This window comes from Vipera ursinii (assembly GCF_947247035.1).
Source record: "Vipera ursinii genome assembly, chromosome: 1".
Taxonomy (NCBI): Eukaryota; Metazoa; Chordata; class Lepidosauria; order Squamata; family Viperidae; genus Vipera; species Vipera ursinii.
In genome coordinates this window covers 332774405-332793646 of record NC_139512.1, presented here as the reverse complement: position 1 = coordinate 332793646, position 19242 = coordinate 332774405, and the positions used below count along the sequence as shown (strand labels likewise).

Genomic DNA, 19242 nt, shown 5'->3' with positions numbered 1-19242 from the left:
TGACCACCTCATCGTGGTTATCAGGGACGTTAAGCTCATTCTTGTATAGTTCTTCTGTGTAATTTTGCCACCTCTTCTTAATCTCTTCTGCCTCTGTTAGATCCCTGCCATTTTGGTCCTTTATCATGCCCATTTTTGCATGAAACGTTCCCTTCATCTCTCCAATTTTCTTGAAAAGTTCTCTGGTCCTCCCTATTCTATTGTTTTCTTCTATTTCTTTGCACTGTTCATTTAAGAAGGCATTCTTATCTCTTCTAGCTATTCTCTGGAATTCTGCATTCAATTGGGTGTATCTTTCTTTTTCTCTCTTGCCTTTCACTTCCCTCCTTTCCTCAGCTATTTGCAAAGCTTCCTCAGACAGCCATTTTGCTTTCTTGCATTTCTTTTTCTTTGGGATGGTTTTAGTTGCTACCTCTTGTACAATGTTGCGAACCTCTGTCCATAGTTCTTCAGGCACTCTGTCTATCAGATCTAATTCCTTAAATCTATTTGTCACCTCTACTGTATATTCAACAAGGATATGATTTAATTCATACCTAAGTGGCCTAATGCTTTTCCCTACTTTCTTCAGTTTAAGCCTAAATTTTGCAACAAGAAGCTCATGGTCTGAGCCACAGTCAGCTCCTGGTCTTGTTTTTACTGACTGTATAGAGCTTCTCCATCTTTGGCTGCAGAGCACATAGTCAATCTGATTTCTGTGTTGACCGTCTGGTGATGTCCATTTGTAGAGCCATCTCTTGGGTTGTTGGAAAAGAGTGTTTGCTATGACCATCGTATTCTCTTAACAAAATTCTATCAGCCTGTGCCCTGCTTCATTTTGTACTCCAAGGCCAAAGTTGCCTGTTATTTATTCCGATTATCTTTTGGCTTCCTACTTTAGCATTGCAATCCCCTATGATGATAAGGACATCATTTTTTGGTGTTAGTTCTATAAGGTGCTGTAGGGTGTCATAGGTCAGTTTCATCCTCTTCAGCACTGGTGGTTGGGGCATAGACTTGGACTACTGTGATATTGAATGGCTTGCCTTGGATTCGCACTGAGATCATTCTGTCATTTTGGGGATTGTATCCCATATTGCTTTTTCTACTCTTTTATTGACTACTCTTTTATTGACTACTCCATTTCTTTTGAGGGATTCTTGCCCATAGTAGTATAACTGATGGTCATCTGAATTAAATTCACCCATTCCTGTCCATTTTAGTTTGCTGAATCCTAAGTTTTTTTTTAAATTCCATTTATATCCCGCCCTTCTCCGAAGACTCAGGGTGGCTTACAAGCTTAGCAGTAAGTTGTCGATATTCAATCTTGTCATCTCTTGTTTGACCACGTCCAGCTTCCCTTGATTCATGGATCTTACATTCCAGGTTCCTATGGAGAAAAAATCTTTACAGCATCGGACTTTCCTTTTACCACCAGATACATCCACAGCTGAGCGTCCTTTCAGCTTTGGCCCAGTCGCTTCACTCTGGCGCTACTAGTACTAGCCCTCTGCTCTTCCCCAGTAGCATATTGAACACCTTCTGACTTGAGGGGCTCACCTTTCAGCGTCATATTGTTTTGCCTTTTGGTACTGTCCATGGGGTTTTCATGGCAAAGATACTGGAGTGGGTTGCCATTTCCTTCTCCAGTGGATCATGTTTTGTCAGAACTCTGTGCTATGACCTGTCCGTCTTGGGTGGCCCTGCACAGCATAGCTCATAGCTTCATTGAATTATGTAAGCCCCTTTGCCACGACATGGCAGTAATCCATGAAGGGGGTTTTCTGGTATGGCCTACCTCAAAGGGCTGATCATTCCAACACTTCATATGTGATCAGTTTTTGCAGATTCTTGCTATATTTGTGAAAATTAGACACATGAAGGCTTTCTGTTCAAAGGAAGAGTGAATTGTTGAGGTATCCAACAACATGGTGAAATGAAGTTTCAAGTTTCTGTGTTACTAAAGTATTCGCAGTTCCCTTAAAAGCCCAACAAGTCATAACTTAATCTTTTTCCAGCTTCTGTCTTCGACAGATTTTTCTATCAAATGACTCTTCCCAAGAGCACTGAATAGCAGTCCCCATCATTCTTCAACCAATGTGGCTAACAGCTCTCTCAGAATCACTAATTCTGGGGCAGTAACTGCTTGAACTTGTGTCTAGCTCTTATTTTTTTAACACAGGGATAAATTTAAATAGGTTGGAAGAAGATCAGAAATCACTGCAGGTGTAAGACTCAAGTCCCCCCATTTTGTGTGCATGAACATATTCTTAAAGTAGTAAGCTTATCATTGGTGAATTAATTCAGTTTTTATTGCCAGAGGCAAGCAATGTTTCTGAGTCAGTGGATCCATTTAAAATTTTGAGAATATTTCTTAACACTTCCAGAATGCTTGCCTGTTAAATCCAACCACAATCTTGTAAATTCACCATTTGAAGACAATAAAACATACACTTTTTTAATGTAAACCAAATGTATCATAAAAACCAACCAAAATTTGGCAATATAAATACCAACAGTAAAAACTTTAAACAATAAGAGGTGACAAAGATGATAAAGTTCATTTAACAGAGTAGGAACATCTTTAACATTCTGAAATCCATCAAGAATGAGGCTACTTCTGAACTCTGTGATAAGTCTGTTCTGAAGCAGTGGCATTGAAAAGCAGTGCCTCCTGGCTTCAGTTCTTTTCTTTTCCTGGAAGTGGGAAACTGAAGAGTTTCTCCCAGGATGATGTAGAAATTGGGTTAACCTGATCTAACCTCTTTATAAAGTTGCTACCTGATTGTTTAAAAATAGGCATTTATCAGAAAACAAAACAGTAAATTTACCATTCTTTCTAACCTTCAGAATGCTTTAGATTAGTGGTCCCCAACCTTTCCGGGTCTGTGGAACAGTGGTGGGGAGGGGAGAGGGGACGATTTTGCGCACATGCATCACTTGCACAAATGCAGCTTTGCGTGCTTGCCTGCCACTTATGCAGCCCAGTTCCCAACAGGCTACGGCCCAGTACCAGGCCATGACCCAGAGGTTGGGGACCCCTGCTTCAGATGACTCAGATTCACTTTGGGCATGGTAGAACAGCTGTGTACTGTACATGTCCAAGCAAAGCAACTCCCTATTTTATGAATAGTGGAGCCCAGCCCACATCCTTCTAAATAAATATGATACACTGTAGTAGACTAATTTCTCATATGATTTTCTAAAACAAATATTTAAAAGAATTTAATCAATGAGCCTAGCAATTTCCTCATGGGCATCTTTGTCTTTCATTCAACCATATTAGGTGGCAAGGAGGTGCTATTAAATTTCCTGAAAGCATAAATTAGCAGAGAACTTTCTTGGCGGTGTAGTTGTGGTCAGTATTACTTCCTCAACTATGAAACTGGAGAAGAGTTGAATGTCATATTACACGTTACTCCCACTAGGATTCAGTGGGTTTTCCATTGTATTTATTTCTATATTACTGCTTTGAGGTAAGCACACCTCACTGTAAATATATCTGCTAAACCATTATTGATATACAGTTAGATAAAGATTTTTTTAATGCAACATACAATGATTCAGTGCTAAAATGAAAGTCTGAATTTTCATCTTGGTTTATCCTTGAATTTTTGAAAGAACTGAAACATTCTCTTTGATTTCAAAAGCAGTGGGATTTAGTTAAAAAAATCATGGATTTTATCTTAGATGAAACACTCAGCTGAGAAGCACAAATGACCAATGAATACATAAAAATGAACATGTAGGAAGAGAGATGTCCTTTAGTAGTTCTTCGTCTGTACCAACATAGAAATCAACATAGGTATCCAAAAAGGTTACATAGGTATCCAAATATGTCGATATTTTGTGCTTTCTAGCTCTTTACTAAAATGTTTTCAGGTGAATAAGATTTTTTTGGTCAGTGTGCCTGCTTAGTAATGGATTTGAAATAAAAATAAATGCAAAATGCATATTATACTTCCATGTGATTAAATATGTAAGTATTGGCCAATGAACCAGATCCCAGTCAATATCCTTCTAAACCCACCCAACATTAAGCCTGTTGAACCCTTTTGACACAGTAGTTGTGACTTTTGCATATTGATGTTTGCTATGGCATCTGATATGCAGGGAGGAAGCATATCTCAAGAATAAAGCTTTTGCCCTGCATCCAGATTGTCTTGGATTCAATCTCTGGCATCTGCAGTTGTTAAAGGATATTTATTGGTACCATCTGCTGGGACCCTGTAGAAACCTTGCCTTAGACTTGGAATGCCTCTTTGGGTCAAGGCAGATAATTCAAAGCAGGCAGTATATTTAATAATAAGGTGGTTTCCTATTTACTTGTCTGGTGATAATGCTATCTGTTTTTAAGGCTTTTTAAACAGGCTTATTTGTTAAAAGATCTTTCAGTCAAGACACCACCAGTTAACTAATTTTACATTTTGATACTTGATGCTGTGTTCTCTTTGACGGACACCAATTTCTCTTTCCCTATCTTTCCCCAGAATTTTTATCCAGAGATGGCTATATCCATCTCCATTCTACAAGGTTTCTGTTTTCAGTTTAAAATGAACCCTAGAAAAACTAGTAGTCCCATTGACTCTTAAGTAGATTCAGAAAGCATATGAGTCCATAGGAGTTGGGTGCCAATAAATATGAATAAACAATATACAATATATTTTAGGACCAATTTAACAAAATATTGTAAACTTCCAGGAGTTTTTGACAGACTTGAGGATGGGTGGGTGGATGGATGGATGGATGGATGTTTTCAAGAAGGTTTCATCACATAAGGTAGTTAAAAGTCTGTGTGAGAGGAGCATGAATGTAACGTGTTCAAATCACGTATACATTTGTATACAGTTTAAGGTAGGTTGTGGGGGAAGTTTCTCACAATATAATGATTTGGTCTTAGTTTGTCCTATGGATTCTCCCAAAGTTCTGGAAAATAGATAAGTAAAAGAAATCTTAATTCTCCATTTTTTGGAAATACCAAACTCAGATACTAGCTCAGATCTGTTTCTTTCCCTAGTAAAATAAATAGCCCTCTTGTTAAATGAAATTCAGTAGGGAGATGAGCATTTATTTGGATAAACACAAGATTAAATAATATTCTAGAATCTAGATGTTTCCCGAGTGTGAATTTTAGATTTTTCATTGTCTTGTGAGATATTTTTCAATTTCCCCATATGATTTAATGCATGAAATATCTTGGTAAAAAATGGGAATAAAAGAAAAAGCAGTGAAAGAAACAAGAGAAAAAGTATGATGACTGTGGGAAGAGAAAGTACATATCCTATATGAAAAAGTATTAGAAGATTAATTTTCCAATATAATGAGTAAAAACTGGATGTCAGGAGACAGACAAAAAAAATCAATGTGTTATGTATTACTGAATGGAGTAACCATCAGGACTGGAGCTTTTTTTCTTTTTATGATTTTAATGGAATCTGTTATTTCCTAACGAAATAAAGGTACAGCTAGATAGGAAGCTTGATCATGTGTAATCTTACATAAGAATTGATTGGTTTCTTCCTCAGTTACAGTTGAGTCAGTTTTATATAGTAACAGATAAAAGTTTTTAAAAGTTGATTGATGAACTTGTAGCCATTGTATTCTTTAGCCTGACTATCCTTAATAAGAAAAACAATACCATTTTGTTATAATTGTTTCAGTCAAGAAAGAGAACAGTGGTTTATTTTGTTTTTTCTTTCACTCCCAATGCTTGCTTTATATCAGACATGTCAAACACAAGGCCCGGGGGCCGGATCCGGCCCGCGAAGTGGTTTCATGTGGCCCGCGAAGCCATCCTGGAAACAGTGAGGGAACGCCCCCCACTGCCTTGGCCCTGGCCCAGAGACCCTCCTTCTGCCAGAGACCCTCAGATCTGTCCCACTCCTGCCCAGGCCCCCATAGGCACCCTTGATGCCAATGATGTAGAGCTGGCCACGCCCACCCAGTAGGCCATATGTGCACTAGCCACGCCCACCCAGTAGGCCACGCCCACCCTGGCCATACCCACCCGGCCCCTTGAGGGCAACCGCAATGCTGATGCGGCCCTCAATGAAATTGAGTTTGACACCCCTGCTTTATATAGTTCAATCACAATATATGCTTAGCAACAGAAAACAGGAGACTGGAGGCTAAAACATACCGTATTTTCCGTCGTATAAGACGACCCGGCGTATAAGACGACCCCCGACTTTTAAGACGATTTTTAAGGTTTTTTGTCTTATACGCCGGAAAATACTTACATGCCAGTTGCCAAGTGTCTGACACAAGCCCGATTCAGCCCCGTCTGATGCAGATGGTGCAAAGCCAGACTTCCGGCGGGCCGGGGAAGAGCATGCCTGCTAGCCCGTTCCGGGGACTTCTGGGGACTTCCGGCGGGCCTGGCGCACCTCTCGCCCGCAGACCACGCAGCGGTGTTTGAGAGCACATTTGCAGACGGAGCAGCCGCGCGTCTGGAGCCAAGCCCCGCCCAGGAGGCGGTCAGCCAGGTGGGCTCGGAAGACGCGCTGGAGAGGCGGGCTTGGGGCGGCCATGCTGAGGCCGGCTGGCGAGGGCCGCTGCGTGGTCTGCGGGCGAGAGGGGCGCCAGGCCCGCCGGAAGTCCCCGGAACGGGCTGGCAGGCACGCTCTTCCCCGGCCCGCCGGAAGTCCCCCAAACTTGGAACTGCCTGGTGGCGGGCGGGCGCTCCCTCTCCGATCCGCTGGGGAGCGTCTCCCAAAGCGCAGCGTCTGGCAGCCGGGAGTCCGTCGGCCTGGTCGCTGGCGAGCTGGCCCGCGGCTAGGGCCGGGGCCCAGGAACAGGTAGCCGGGTGCGGGTGGGGGGAAGGAAAGCCGGGCGCGGGCTTCTGCGGCTGGTTGCGAGGCCGGATGCGGGCGTCTGCCGGGAGAGATAGCGGGTAGCAGGGCGCGCTCTGCTTATGCTCAGATGCCGCTTGGGTGAGGGGGAGGGGCTTCCTGCCGCTCCCGGGGTCTGGCGTTTGCAAGGGGGAGGGGAAGGGGCTTAGAGGCTCTTGGGGGTGGGAAGGGAGAGTCACGATGGAGGGGGGACTGGACTAAGGCTTGAAGTTGCTTTGCAAGAACGGGGACACTCGACTGATTTATGTTTTTTTTCCGGCGTATAAGACGACCCCCCAACTTTTGAGAAGATTTTCAGGGGTTCAAAAGTCGTCTTATACACCGGAAAATACGGTATAAGGAACAGTTGCTGGAATTGGGTATGTGTAGTTTAATGAAGGGAAGGGCGAGGGGTGACATGATAGCAGTATTCCAGTATCTCAGGGGCTGCCAACAAAGAAGAGGGAGTCAAGCTATTCTCCAAAGCACCTGAAGGCAGGACAAGAAGCAACGGATGGGAACTAGTCAAGGAGAGAAGCAACCTAGAACTAAGGAGAAACTTCCTGACAGTTAGAACAATTAACCAGTGGAACAACCTGCCTTCAGAAGCTGTGAATGCTCCAACACTGGAAGTTTTTAAGAAGAGACTGGACAACCATTTGTCTGAAATGGTATAGGGTTTCCTGCCTGAGCAGCGGGTTGGACTAGATGACCTCCAAGGTCCCTTCCAACTTTATTACTATTATTACTATTACTATTATTATTATGATAAAACTTTTATTGATAAAACATGAAACTCAAGTCAATTGAACACTCAAATTGACTGGCACTAATGGTTGACACGGGTTGCTGCCAGCATCCTAGGTATCAACCAGGTATCTGCTTAAAATGTAAGATGTTCCGAGTAGCGCAGTTTTTTGTAGCTTTGCTGGAGTTATTGCAGGAAGCTGCAATTTCTTGATGTATTTTGCAAAGTTTTTGGGCATAGTTCCCAGTGCCCCGATGACAATGGATATCACTGTTACATGTTTCATCCATAATCGTGCAGTTTCGATGCCAGATCGCGGTATTTCGTAATTTTTTCCAGTTGTTTTTCTTCGACTCTGGCATCTCCTGGTACAGCAATATCAATCAACTCTACGCTTTGGTTCTCTATGACTGCGATATCTGGCGTGTTGTGTTCCAAATGGCTATCTGTCTGTATTTGGAAGTCCCACAAGATCTTCACCCTCTCATTCTCGACAACTTTTTCCATCCTATGTTCCCATGACTTTTCGGACACAGGCAGTTTGTATTTTTTACACAATGCCCAGTGGATTACAGTAGTTTAGCAACTCGGTCATGTCTAGCTTTGTAATCAGTTTGCGCGATTTTGCTGCACTCACATATTAAATGTGAAACAGTTTCAACTTTGTCGTTGCAATTTGGATTGTCAGCAGTTTTTTGTATCTTCGCTTTCATGGCATTAATTTGTAGTGCTTGTTCTTGAGGCAGCCAGTATTAAGCCTTCCGTATCTTTCTTGATGGTTCCCATCTTGAGCCATGCCCATGTCAAGTTGTTATCACATTTTCCTTCAATATTTTTCAAATGCTGTCCATGCAGAGCTTTGGTTTTCCATCTATTTAATCTGTCATCCAGCCGTTTTTCCTTATATTCTGCCTTTGTTTCTGTTATTTTTATAATGCTCTGTTTTCACAGCCTGCCACAATTTTTCTGTACTTTGATTCACATAGTCATTCAAACTTCGTTTTTCTTCTTCTAAAGTTTGGTGGATTTGCAGTAGCCCTCTGCCCCCTATTCTTCTTGGCAGGTACAACCTGTCGATGTCACTTCGTGGATGTAGAGCGTGGTACATATTCAAAGGTTTACGCATTTTCCAGTCTGGGTGTTCCAATTCAGCCAAACTCCAGTTGATAATTCCAGCTGGGTAGCGTATCACTGGGATTGCCCATGTATTAGTGGCTTTAATTATATTTCCAGCATTCAGCTTTGATTTTAGTATTTTGCAGACTCTCCTGATGTATTCCTTTTGTGTTGACTCTTAGACTTTTCCATTCAAGATGTTATCTGCTTCCAATATGCCTAGGTATTTGTAACCGTCATCCTTTGCTAGTGCTTTCATAATGCTTCCATTTCCCAGTTCTATTCCTTCTATTTTCCCCATTTTTCCTCGCTGCATGGATAATATAGCACATTTTCCAAGTCCAAAGTCCATTCTGATGTTGCTGTGAGTCCCCTTGGAAGATTCCTCGTCTGATGTTGATTTCACCAATGTTCTCCCCGTTTGTTTTCCACTGTTGCATATTTGCTTTCAAAAATGTACAGATGTTTTTGCTGATTCCAAAGTTTTCCAAACACGCATTAATCCAACTGTGGGGTAATGAGTCAAATGCTTTCTTGTAATCAATCCACGCCATATTTAAATTTGTTTTTCATCATTTTGTATTTTTAAGTACCATTTTATCAATGAGCAGCTGATCATTTGTTCCTCTTGATTTTTTATAATTCCTTTTTTGTTCTGCCGCATACAAATTGTTTTCCATCAGATGATTGAATACTGAATTTGCCAGTATTCTTGTAAAAAGTTTGAAAGTTGTTGGCAGACAAGTAATTGGGCGGTATTTGCTTGGTTCTGTGCTCTTTTCAGGGTCTTTCATTATCAAGTATGTTCGACCAGCTGTTAACCATTAACTTGTGGCATTTTGAAGCATTTCATCAAACTGAGTGGCCATGCGGTGATGGAGGCTGGTGAGGTGTTTCAACCAGTATCCATGCAGCTCGTCCAAGCCAGGTGCACTCCAGTTCTTGACCTTCTTTACTTGTTTTGCAACCATATCAGTGGTTATTACAATATTCTCCATTTTATTTTGTGTTGCTTGTTTTTGGATATTTTTGATCCAGGAGGCATGTTCCATTGGGTTTTCCCATAGTTCTTTCCAAAAGTTTAAGGTTTTTTCTTTACATGGTAGAACAGTAGTTTAGACTTTATTTTCGTCAAGTGACCGATAGAAGAGGTGCTGGTTTCTTCTGAACTGGATGTTTTCACGATATTGTTTTATTCGTCCTTCATATCTCTCAGTTTTCTTTACTGTTGCTATTATGCACTGTTTTAGGTTTTCCATGATTTCCGTTATTGGTTTTTCCTCCAAGTTTTTTTTTTTGTATATACTTTTTTTCAGTTTTTCGTTCTTTAGTTTTCCTTCTTTCCAGTATTTCAATTTGCTTACATCTCCTCGTAGTTTTTTTGTTTTATTTTCAAATCGAATTTTCCACTTTGGTGTTCCAGTGGGTTTCTTTTTTGGCATTTTATAACCCAATTATGCAGTTAGAATGGCAGCTGTACTGTACATTAGTTGGTTTGTTTCATATAGTGTGCTGGATGGGATGGAAGTTAAAATGTTGTTCACAGCATTTAGTAGATCTTTCACTCGTTTGCTATGCACTTTATAGATGGCCAGCAGTCTTTTTCTTTCTGTGTTTTCTTTGATGTGGTTTTCAATCTTTTCTTTCAGCATTTTTGCTAGATTACTTAGCTCTACACTTTTGAGCTGTTGCACAGGGGAGTCTTCATCCTGTATGGCGGCTTCTTCCGTTGGTTGGTCAGTTTGTTGATCAGTTTGTTCAGGTATTGGAACAATTTCTTCAGCCTGTTCATCATCATTGCTTGTTGTTTTCTTTTTAGCCAATGTTCCTAGATGTTGAATTTCCACATCTGTAAAAACTTTTTTATGGATGATGAAACGTCTTTGATCCATTAATCGTTCGGTTACGTCACTTTCCGGATGCTTTTCCTTCCACAGTTGCATCATTCTGTTTTGAAATCCCCTGGCTGTTGGTTCTGCCTGGTAGCAGCATTGGATGATTTCTCGATTTGCTTCGGTTGTCCAGGTTTTGCGCTTTTGTTCCAGTCGCTTTACAGTTGTACGCTCTGGTTCCCCAGCAGTAACAACTGAGCCCTGTGGCCCATTTTTCAACAGATGTCCAGGAGCCATAGCATCTGACGCGGTCCTTTTTGACCCGGGCGACGACCGGTCTGGTATGGAATTTTTTTTATTTCTTCTCATCATTGGTGTTGGGAGGTACCTGGGTTGGTTCATGGTGGCTAAGCCACTACCAATCCGAAGACCAGTAATCCCATAACCATAGGGACCGCACCTGATAGCTGTCCAGGCCCAGTCACGGGTTGTTGTTGTTATTAAGATTCTCTCAAAGTCATCTTTAATCAGACTTATTAAAAGGTTAGAGAAAAGGTTCTTGAAAAGTGGATATTTAGCAAAATATGTTACTTTCCAAATACACTAGGGTGGTGATTTCTTAATTCTTTTGCTAACAAGACAGGACAACTGTGCAGATGTTCCAGGCTAACAATGTTTTATATCTATGTCAGGCTCCAGGAAGCCCCTAACATTTATGTATTCATTGCTTTATGAAAGCCACTGTGGATTGATTTGTTCAAGTTATAACGAATGCTTAAAAATCTTTCATAATTTCTACTCTAAAGTTAGAGTGACCATATACTTTATCATCTAGACCAGGGGTATCAAATTCGCAATGTCACATGACATGTCACGATGTATCATGACTTTTTTTTCAATTGCTGGCAATGGGTTGGGCGCGGTTTCGCTATGATGCATCCGGCCCGTGGGCTGGCAGTTTGACACCCCTGATCTAGACCAAAAAACTTTTGGGAGTGACAGGGATGCTAAAAATAATTAACATTCCTCCTGATCCAGATAACTCACAGGCTGGCTGTTTCCTGCATCTCATAGGCCACAGCATACAGCATGACCCACATCATGACATCATTTCCCAGTTGGTCGTTAAGTGAGTCACTATGGGTCATTAAGGGAGTCATCGCATGACCATGACTTGTGAATTTACTGCTCACTTGTCATTTGGCTTCTTGTCTGAAACTGGTTGTGAAGCATGCAAATAGTAATCAAGTGACCATAGGAAGCTGTGATGATTGTAAATTCCTGCAGGTTGAGATGTGTTCAACTGCTGATTGTGACCGTGGGGAAGCTGTGATGATCATAAATGCGAGAACTGGTCATAAATTTACCTTTTCAGCATCATCATAGCTTTGAACAATTGCTAAGCAGGGCAGTTGTTAAGCAGGATCGGCCTTGATAATGTAGCTAACGAAACGTTCAGTATGAGCCATGTTTTTTAAAAATCATTGGAGCATCTGCAGTATTATATACCAGGAAAAAAAATGCAGCCCAAAAGCATATGCTCCATGAATTCAATCTTGCCTGGCTACATGCTCATAGCCTCTGCTAGAATATTCGGAAACTTGCCCCACAGGATGACTGATCAGAGACCATTAAAGCAAGCTCTGGAAAATACTCACCTATAATGAAGCTAGAAGACAGAATACAAATATTTTGCAGGTGTATTTTCTTAGTGGTCAAAAGACTTTGCCAAACAGCATATCTCCAATAACTGCCTAATTATTTCCTTGGCCTTATTCAGACCCCAAATCAACAGTACCCTAGGCAACAGACAGTATTTTACTTATCTTATGCATCCACTAACACAATCTAAAATCAAACCGATTGGGGCCAAATTAATCTTGAGTCCTATAAATCAAAAGTTGCTTGCCAGATCCTAGCCTCCTTCCTAAAGCTCTCTGCTTCTAATCTCAGCTCTGCATTGGACACATAACTAGGTATCATAAGCACAGGTAGTCCTCGACTTACAACAGTTCATTTAGTGACCATTCAGAGTTGCAATGGCACTAAAAAAAAGTGGCTTATGACCAGTTTTCACCCTTACAATCATTGTAGCATCCCCAGGGTCACATAATCAAAATTCATCAATATTTATGACAGTTGCAGTATCCCAGGGTCATGTGATCACCTTTTGTGACCTTTTGACAAGCAATGTCAATGCGGAAGCCAGATTCACTGAACAACCATGTTACTAACTTAACAACTGCAGTGATTCACTTAACAACTGTGGCAAAAAAAATTGTAAAATGGGGCAAACTCACTTAACAAATGTTTCACTTAACAACATAAATGTTGGGGTCAATTGTGGAAGAATACCTGTATTTCAGAAAGCATGTTTGCACTTTTTCATAGGATACTTATCAAACACCAAATTCGCTGTGTTTAATATGGAAAATGGAATGAATCTTTATACGGTTATGTATAAATGGTGAAAAATTTAAAAATTATAGGAAGGGGTGAGTTTGTGTTTCTTTTAATGAATGAATATTAGTTGAAAGACAAGCATTTTATAAATTATGCCTTCCATTTCTGTGATTTATTTCTTACATGTACAGTTTGCACATCTGTATAAACTAGAGTCTATAAAAGCTAAAGCAAGTAGAATAATAATAGAGGGAGAAAATATACTCTCAGAAAATAATAGCCCTTCCTTAGCATAAAATCCTTTTCCTTAATGTAGAATCTTGCTGTTTAATACTTCCATTTCATTTATTTCATATCTCTCAAATAATCACATTTGACACGAGAAAAAAACATGAAGACAATATCTTTACCATTTTTTAGAAAAAAAACCAACTTGTGATTAATAATTTTATTTTGTAAATCTTGCATGCATCCATGTAGGTTTGAGTTTGAAATTTTCTTCCTACTTGCCACATAAGTTTTGTGGCTTCTTTCCTGATTCTCTTCTATCTAAAAATAACAATTTCAGACCATTTAATGTTTGGCTTGCTTAGACCAGAATAAAACAAGTTCTGTTTCATCCAGCTTTGGCTGAAATGCTGACTGTGGTTCATGATCTATCCCTTTAAACTACATGTTTATGTCCTCTGACATTAGTTATAGGGAGTGAACTTTATTTATTTGTAAAGTATTTCTAAAGTGCTTATTAAAATAACCCTAAAGATAGCTTCAGTGTATAAAAATATTAAGATACAATAAAACGTTGTAATGAATCTGAATTCACAAAAGCATTCCTATAATTAATAAAAGCAATAAAATGTGCCCGGAAGGGAAGGGATTATTTGTCAGTAAGTAATTCAGTAGCAAGAATTGTTCTGCTAGCTAGCAGATGGTAGCTGCAGAGCTGTTTGCTAAGAGCAGTTAAATGATAGCCCAGTCACTACAATAAGATTTCTAATGTGCTATAGTTTATTCAAAAATCCTATTAGTGTGTGTGTGAGGCTGGGGGGAATCCTTGAAGAATTGCTTACAGTTCAGAGTTGGCTATTCTTATGAAAGAACTCAGACTATACTATAGAAAATATGAGAAAGTTATCTAATGATATCCAATTATACATCTCAATCCCAGATCAACAAAATGATGCTGTCAAGGTCCTAGTCTAGTATCTGAAGACCATGCAGGTCTGATGGGAAGGAATAGACTCGGGTTCAATCCTGACAAGATTGAGTGGCTGTGGATATTTTGGAGGCCTGGCTTTGGGAACTCCAGTCTTTCGTCTTGGATGGGATTGCAGTTCCTTATTCAAGACTGATGTGCTATTTGGAGAATCCTTATAGATTCATGGCACCTCATTACACCTACAGTATGGGTTCATTGCACTCAAAGAGCAGGTAGCAGCTGTGGTCAGGAGTGCCTTTGCACCAGATACATTTGTTCCTGGAACCAAGAAGCACTTTAGTCATTCATCTTAGTCAGCTCACAAATTGATTGCCATAATAGGCTTTCTATGGGGCTGCTTTTGAAGTCTGCTCAGAATCTACAGGTACTCCAGAATACAATGGTACAGTGATGGACATTTCTTGTTATGGCTATGTGACACCATTGTTCTGCAAGCTGCTCTAGTTACTGTTTGGCTTCCAGATGCCATTTAAGATATTGATTTTACCTATAAAGTCCTTTGTTGCATAGGACCTCCCAGACTTGTAGGGAATCAGATGCCCTATAAATTATGTATATATACATATGTGTGGGCCACAGCACAATGCCTGAATTATCTCCTACAAGTTCCAAACTCTCCATATGGATCCAGCCTCAATAATACATTGCTGAACTCACATTGATTAGAGTACAGAAAGATTAAAAGTCAAAATGAACAATTATAGAGGTAAATGTTTGTGCACCAGTTACACAGGTTCCTGGACCTTGTGGCTCTGCTGACAGTCATTCATTCTCTAGTCACCTTCTGAGTGGATTATTGCAATGTGCTGTATGTGGGGCTGCCATGGAAGAATATCTGGAAGTTTCCACTGGTGCAAAATGCAGCAGCATAGGAAGGTATGTGTGCTTCTAAAACAGCACATGTTACTTCTCCGTTCTGTGAGATGCATTGGTTGCCTGTCTCCTTCTAAGCCAGACATGTCAAACACAAGGCCCGGGGGCCAGATCCAGCCCACAGAGTGGTTTCATGTGGCCCGCAAAGCCATCCTGGAAACAGTGAGGGAACGGCCCCCACTGCCTTGGCCCTGGCCCAGAGATCCTCCTTCTGCCAGAGACCCTCAGATCTGTCCCACTCCTGCCTAGGCCCCCATAGGCCCCCTTGATGCGAATTATGTAGAGCTGGCCACGCCCGCCCAGTAGGCCATTTGCACTCTAGCCACGCCTACACAGTAGGCCATGCCCACCCTGGCCATACCCACCCGGCCCCCGGAGGGCAACCGCAATGCTGATGCGGCCCTCAATTAAATTGAGTTTGACACCCCTGTTCTAAGCCATTCAAGGCCATTTAGGTTGCTGGTTTCTATCTTTAAAGCACTTGGTGGCATGGGGCTAGGTTATTGGAGGGACCATCTCTTCCCTTTTACATTTGTTTGCCCCATCAGATCTGGCAAGATAGCCATGCTGCGTGTCCTGTCTCTCAGAGAACTACACTTGGCAGGCTTGAGGAGGTGGACCTTCTCTGTTTATTGAACATTCTCCATCCGGAAATGAGGTCAGCTCCATACACCCTTATTTTTCAGAAGTCCCTCAAGATCTGGCTTTGTCATCATGCTTGGAGGTTCAGGGAACCTGTACGATCTCTTGTGTGCGCTTCTTTTTCTAACTTGTTTAATATGACTAGGTTTGGTACATTTATTGTTTTATGTCTTGTTTTGCTGTATGCCACCCAGAGTCGCTTCTTGTGAGATGGAAAGTCTTATAAATATAATAAATAAAATAAAAACAACAAACCATATTTAAAACATCAGCAAAACAATTCCAGAAAGGGCGAAGAATATTCCTTCTCCCTCTAATATCACTGGCTGTCCTTTTTGTAAGTTATTGTTGTAATTCATTTACCTGTTTTAGTGTAGAGATAGTCAGTATAGATTGGATACACCTTAACTGCTACTTATTTAGAATAGGTTCATTGAGCACTAGGTAGCTTGATAAAGGTATGGGTGAATTGGCAACTTTCAGCATCAAATTCCCTATACAGTGCGGGAAGGAACATTGGTCATTCTTGGACCTCTTGAACCTAAATGGCTTGATTGATTCCATCATGATGTCCCATACTGTAGCTGATTCCTAAACTACATCACTTGCTTTTTCACCTCCTGGTCCCTGGTAGGAACATGAATTGACTTCTTGGCTGTCTTACCTTGTTTGCCCCTCTGGTCTATGAATACGCTTTGTAGTATGGGTAAATTTTGGATTATGCAACTCTGTTTTGTCTATATTTTTCTAAGTTCCATTCTGGTGACCTGCCTCCATTGTGAACCTTCTAATGAGCTCCTTCATTTTCTTCATAGTAGCTATTACTTGTCTGGACTTAATAGGATATAGTGCTTACTAATCTGTACATTGCTATATATGTTGCCTTATTACAGAATGAATATGATGCCAAGTTATATTGCAATCTAATCTAGTTGTAGTATTTGAACATTTCAATAAATACATTTCTATAAGTTAATTTCTAGATTTAACTTGCTGCATACTATGGCTATGACAAATAACTGTAGCTACTGCAATGCAGCGTTTTAGCAGTGAGCAAATAATCCCCTGACTGTAAGTAAGAAATATAGTTAATAACATAATTTCTACCTCTTTTTATATTTAATTATGTCCTTCCTCTTTAAAATGCTTTTTCTACAACTTCAAAGTAGAAGGGTTACTTTAGAATCAAGATATATTACCTTTGATTTTATTTGCCAAATTGTGTTTTGCAACAGTGCACTATATATTAGTCATCAGCGGAAAATTTGTGTTCCACCGTTCATTCATTGAAAACAGGCTTCTGAAAACTACTTTTTTCCTTGCAGCGTGGGATGAGGCTGAAAGTAAAAGCTTCACAGCAATTATGAGGAAGTTGGCAGACCAGAGCATGAGGGTTTTCTGAAGGCTCTCTAGAAAGTATAATTATATTTTCTCCAACAGGAGCTAAATTTTGCTTCCAGAAGATATCAGCAATGGACTCCTTCAGCATCCAGAGTTCAGTAACTTGGGAAAGGCTGATGAACAGTACTATTCTTTCTTCTCAAAGCAGATTAAAATCCAATGGAAGTAATAAAATACAATGCAAAATGTATCTGCTGGAATTGATCAACTGCTTGATCATGTACTATTATACCATTCTCAGTTCTTAGATAGAACTTCTTGAGGACCATCTGTTGTCAATCTAGTTTTTTAGGTCCTCCAACTAAGTACCTATCACTACCACCACCACCTATCCCATATTGACCTTGCTGCTGGTCAACTACTACTTTTATTTCCTTCCACCTTTCTCAGCATTATGGACTTCACATACTGTGTCCAAAATATAATAGAACCAGATCATTTGCATCTCAAGTGAGAACTCTTGATTTATTGTTCTGTGATCCATTTATTTTTTTTAATTGTTATTGTATTCTCGAGTTCAGAAGCATCATTGCTTTTTCTATACTTCTATACTTTGTGTTTAAACTCAAACTAGCATTTTCATCACAGGGAAAAGCACTGCCTGTACAGTTGTGATCTTTGTAAGGGCAGACATACCACAGCATCTGAATATCTTTTCCAAGGCCTTTGTTGATACCTTGCCACATAGTAGTCTGTGGCACAACTCTCACACCAGCAGAAACAGCAGCAAAAGAACATGTTTAATAAAGCAATATTGCTCCCAAAAGCTAGTGTAAAATAATGATAACTTTAACTGAAAAATAAAGGATGTTTAGAAATACACACTACTATTGATTGCTTTTTCTGATTGAGATATTTCAGATCAGCACTTCCATAACATGCAATCTGAAAACATTTAACTACTGAGACTCACAAATTTTCATTTGGGGTAGACAGTTCTTAATTTGTTCTAGGCTTGAATGAGGTGGCTCATCAGTATAAATATATGTGTATCTGTAAATCAGTCCCATTAAATACTAAGACAATATGCACACGCATGCACTGAAGTCAAGGCGCAGTTCTTTGAAGCATAGTGGGCTATTCTAAGGTGAGCTTCAGGAACATTTTTCAAACAGTTCACATTTTGGTTTGTCTATCATAGAGTTGTGAAAAAATCTTGCATTTGTGAATACCAGAAACCCACTGAAGTTGTACTCTGCTTCTTTTCATACAAGGAAAATGACTGCTTTTTTACCCCTAATACTGGAAGCAAAATTAACACTTCTTTATACTAGTAGTTCATGTTGAAACATGTTGGAAGCAAATAGTGTCCTGAAAAGAGAAACATTCAAGCAAATGTCCTTTTTCTCCAAAGCTATTACATGAGGCAGCATAGTTTTTCAATGCAGGGAATAAGCACAAGTGAGATCAGCTCCAGACTAAGCTTTAGCAAATGATTCTAGTTTACAGAATATTTTAGTAGCAGACTATACAGAGATTTAGGGACTGAATGCACTAAGATATTCTCTGAAGCCAGTGACTGTAATGAGGTAAGCTGGCTTAGATGGATGTAACCTGTAGACCATAGCATGGATGATCTTGGTTAAATTTAACCCACCTCATTTGCAACTCTTTTTCACTTCACTTTCCCTACTACTCCTTTCTACAGGTACTCTGAGCGAAGCCTTACAAAGTGCATTGGGATTACTATAGAGACCAGGCCAGATTATTGCCTAAAACGGCATTTGAGTGACATGTTGTCTTATGGATGCACAAGGCTGGAAATTGGAGTACAAAGCATTTATGAAGATGTGGCCAGAGATACTAACAGGTAAATTATACAAATTTACAAATGAGACTCTGACAGAACCTTCCATGAAAAGATGGCTATATTTTCAGTGTTTCCTGCTTCCAAGATTCCTGACTGCAATTTTGCATTATGTAGGCAGGATAGCCAAGCATGCCTATCAGATTCTCTTGACCAGCAGGCTGCTTTAATTTTCTCTCTTCTTTTTAAAATTTAAAATAAGTGGAAGCCAGTGTACTGCACCACAAAATATAAGTCACCTTACCCTGACCTTTACTTCTAAGAAGGTATTCGAGAGGCATATATCTGACAGTCTGTGAAAAATGGTGATTGCTTGGAGCTCAGTGTTATATGTGGAATGTGCCTAGCCCTTAAATTGAGATGGTAGGTATTATCTTTAGGACATTGAAGGG

At 40.2% G+C, this 19242-nt stretch overlaps 1 protein-coding gene across 3 annotated transcripts in view; it reads left to right on the top strand.

The window, feature by feature from the left end:
* ELP3 (elongator acetyltransferase complex subunit 3) overlaps positions 1 to 19242 on the top strand; it is a 198205-nt gene that overhangs the window by 19790 nt on the left and 159173 nt on the right. For all 3 annotated transcript variants that reach the window (XM_083348432.1, XM_083348433.1, XM_083348434.1), the window contains exon 8: positions 18692 to 18853. In XM_083348432.1, the coding sequence (XP_083204558.1) occupies positions 18692 to 18853 (162 nt within the window). The remainder of the gene's footprint in view (positions 1 to 18691; positions 18854 to 19242) is intronic.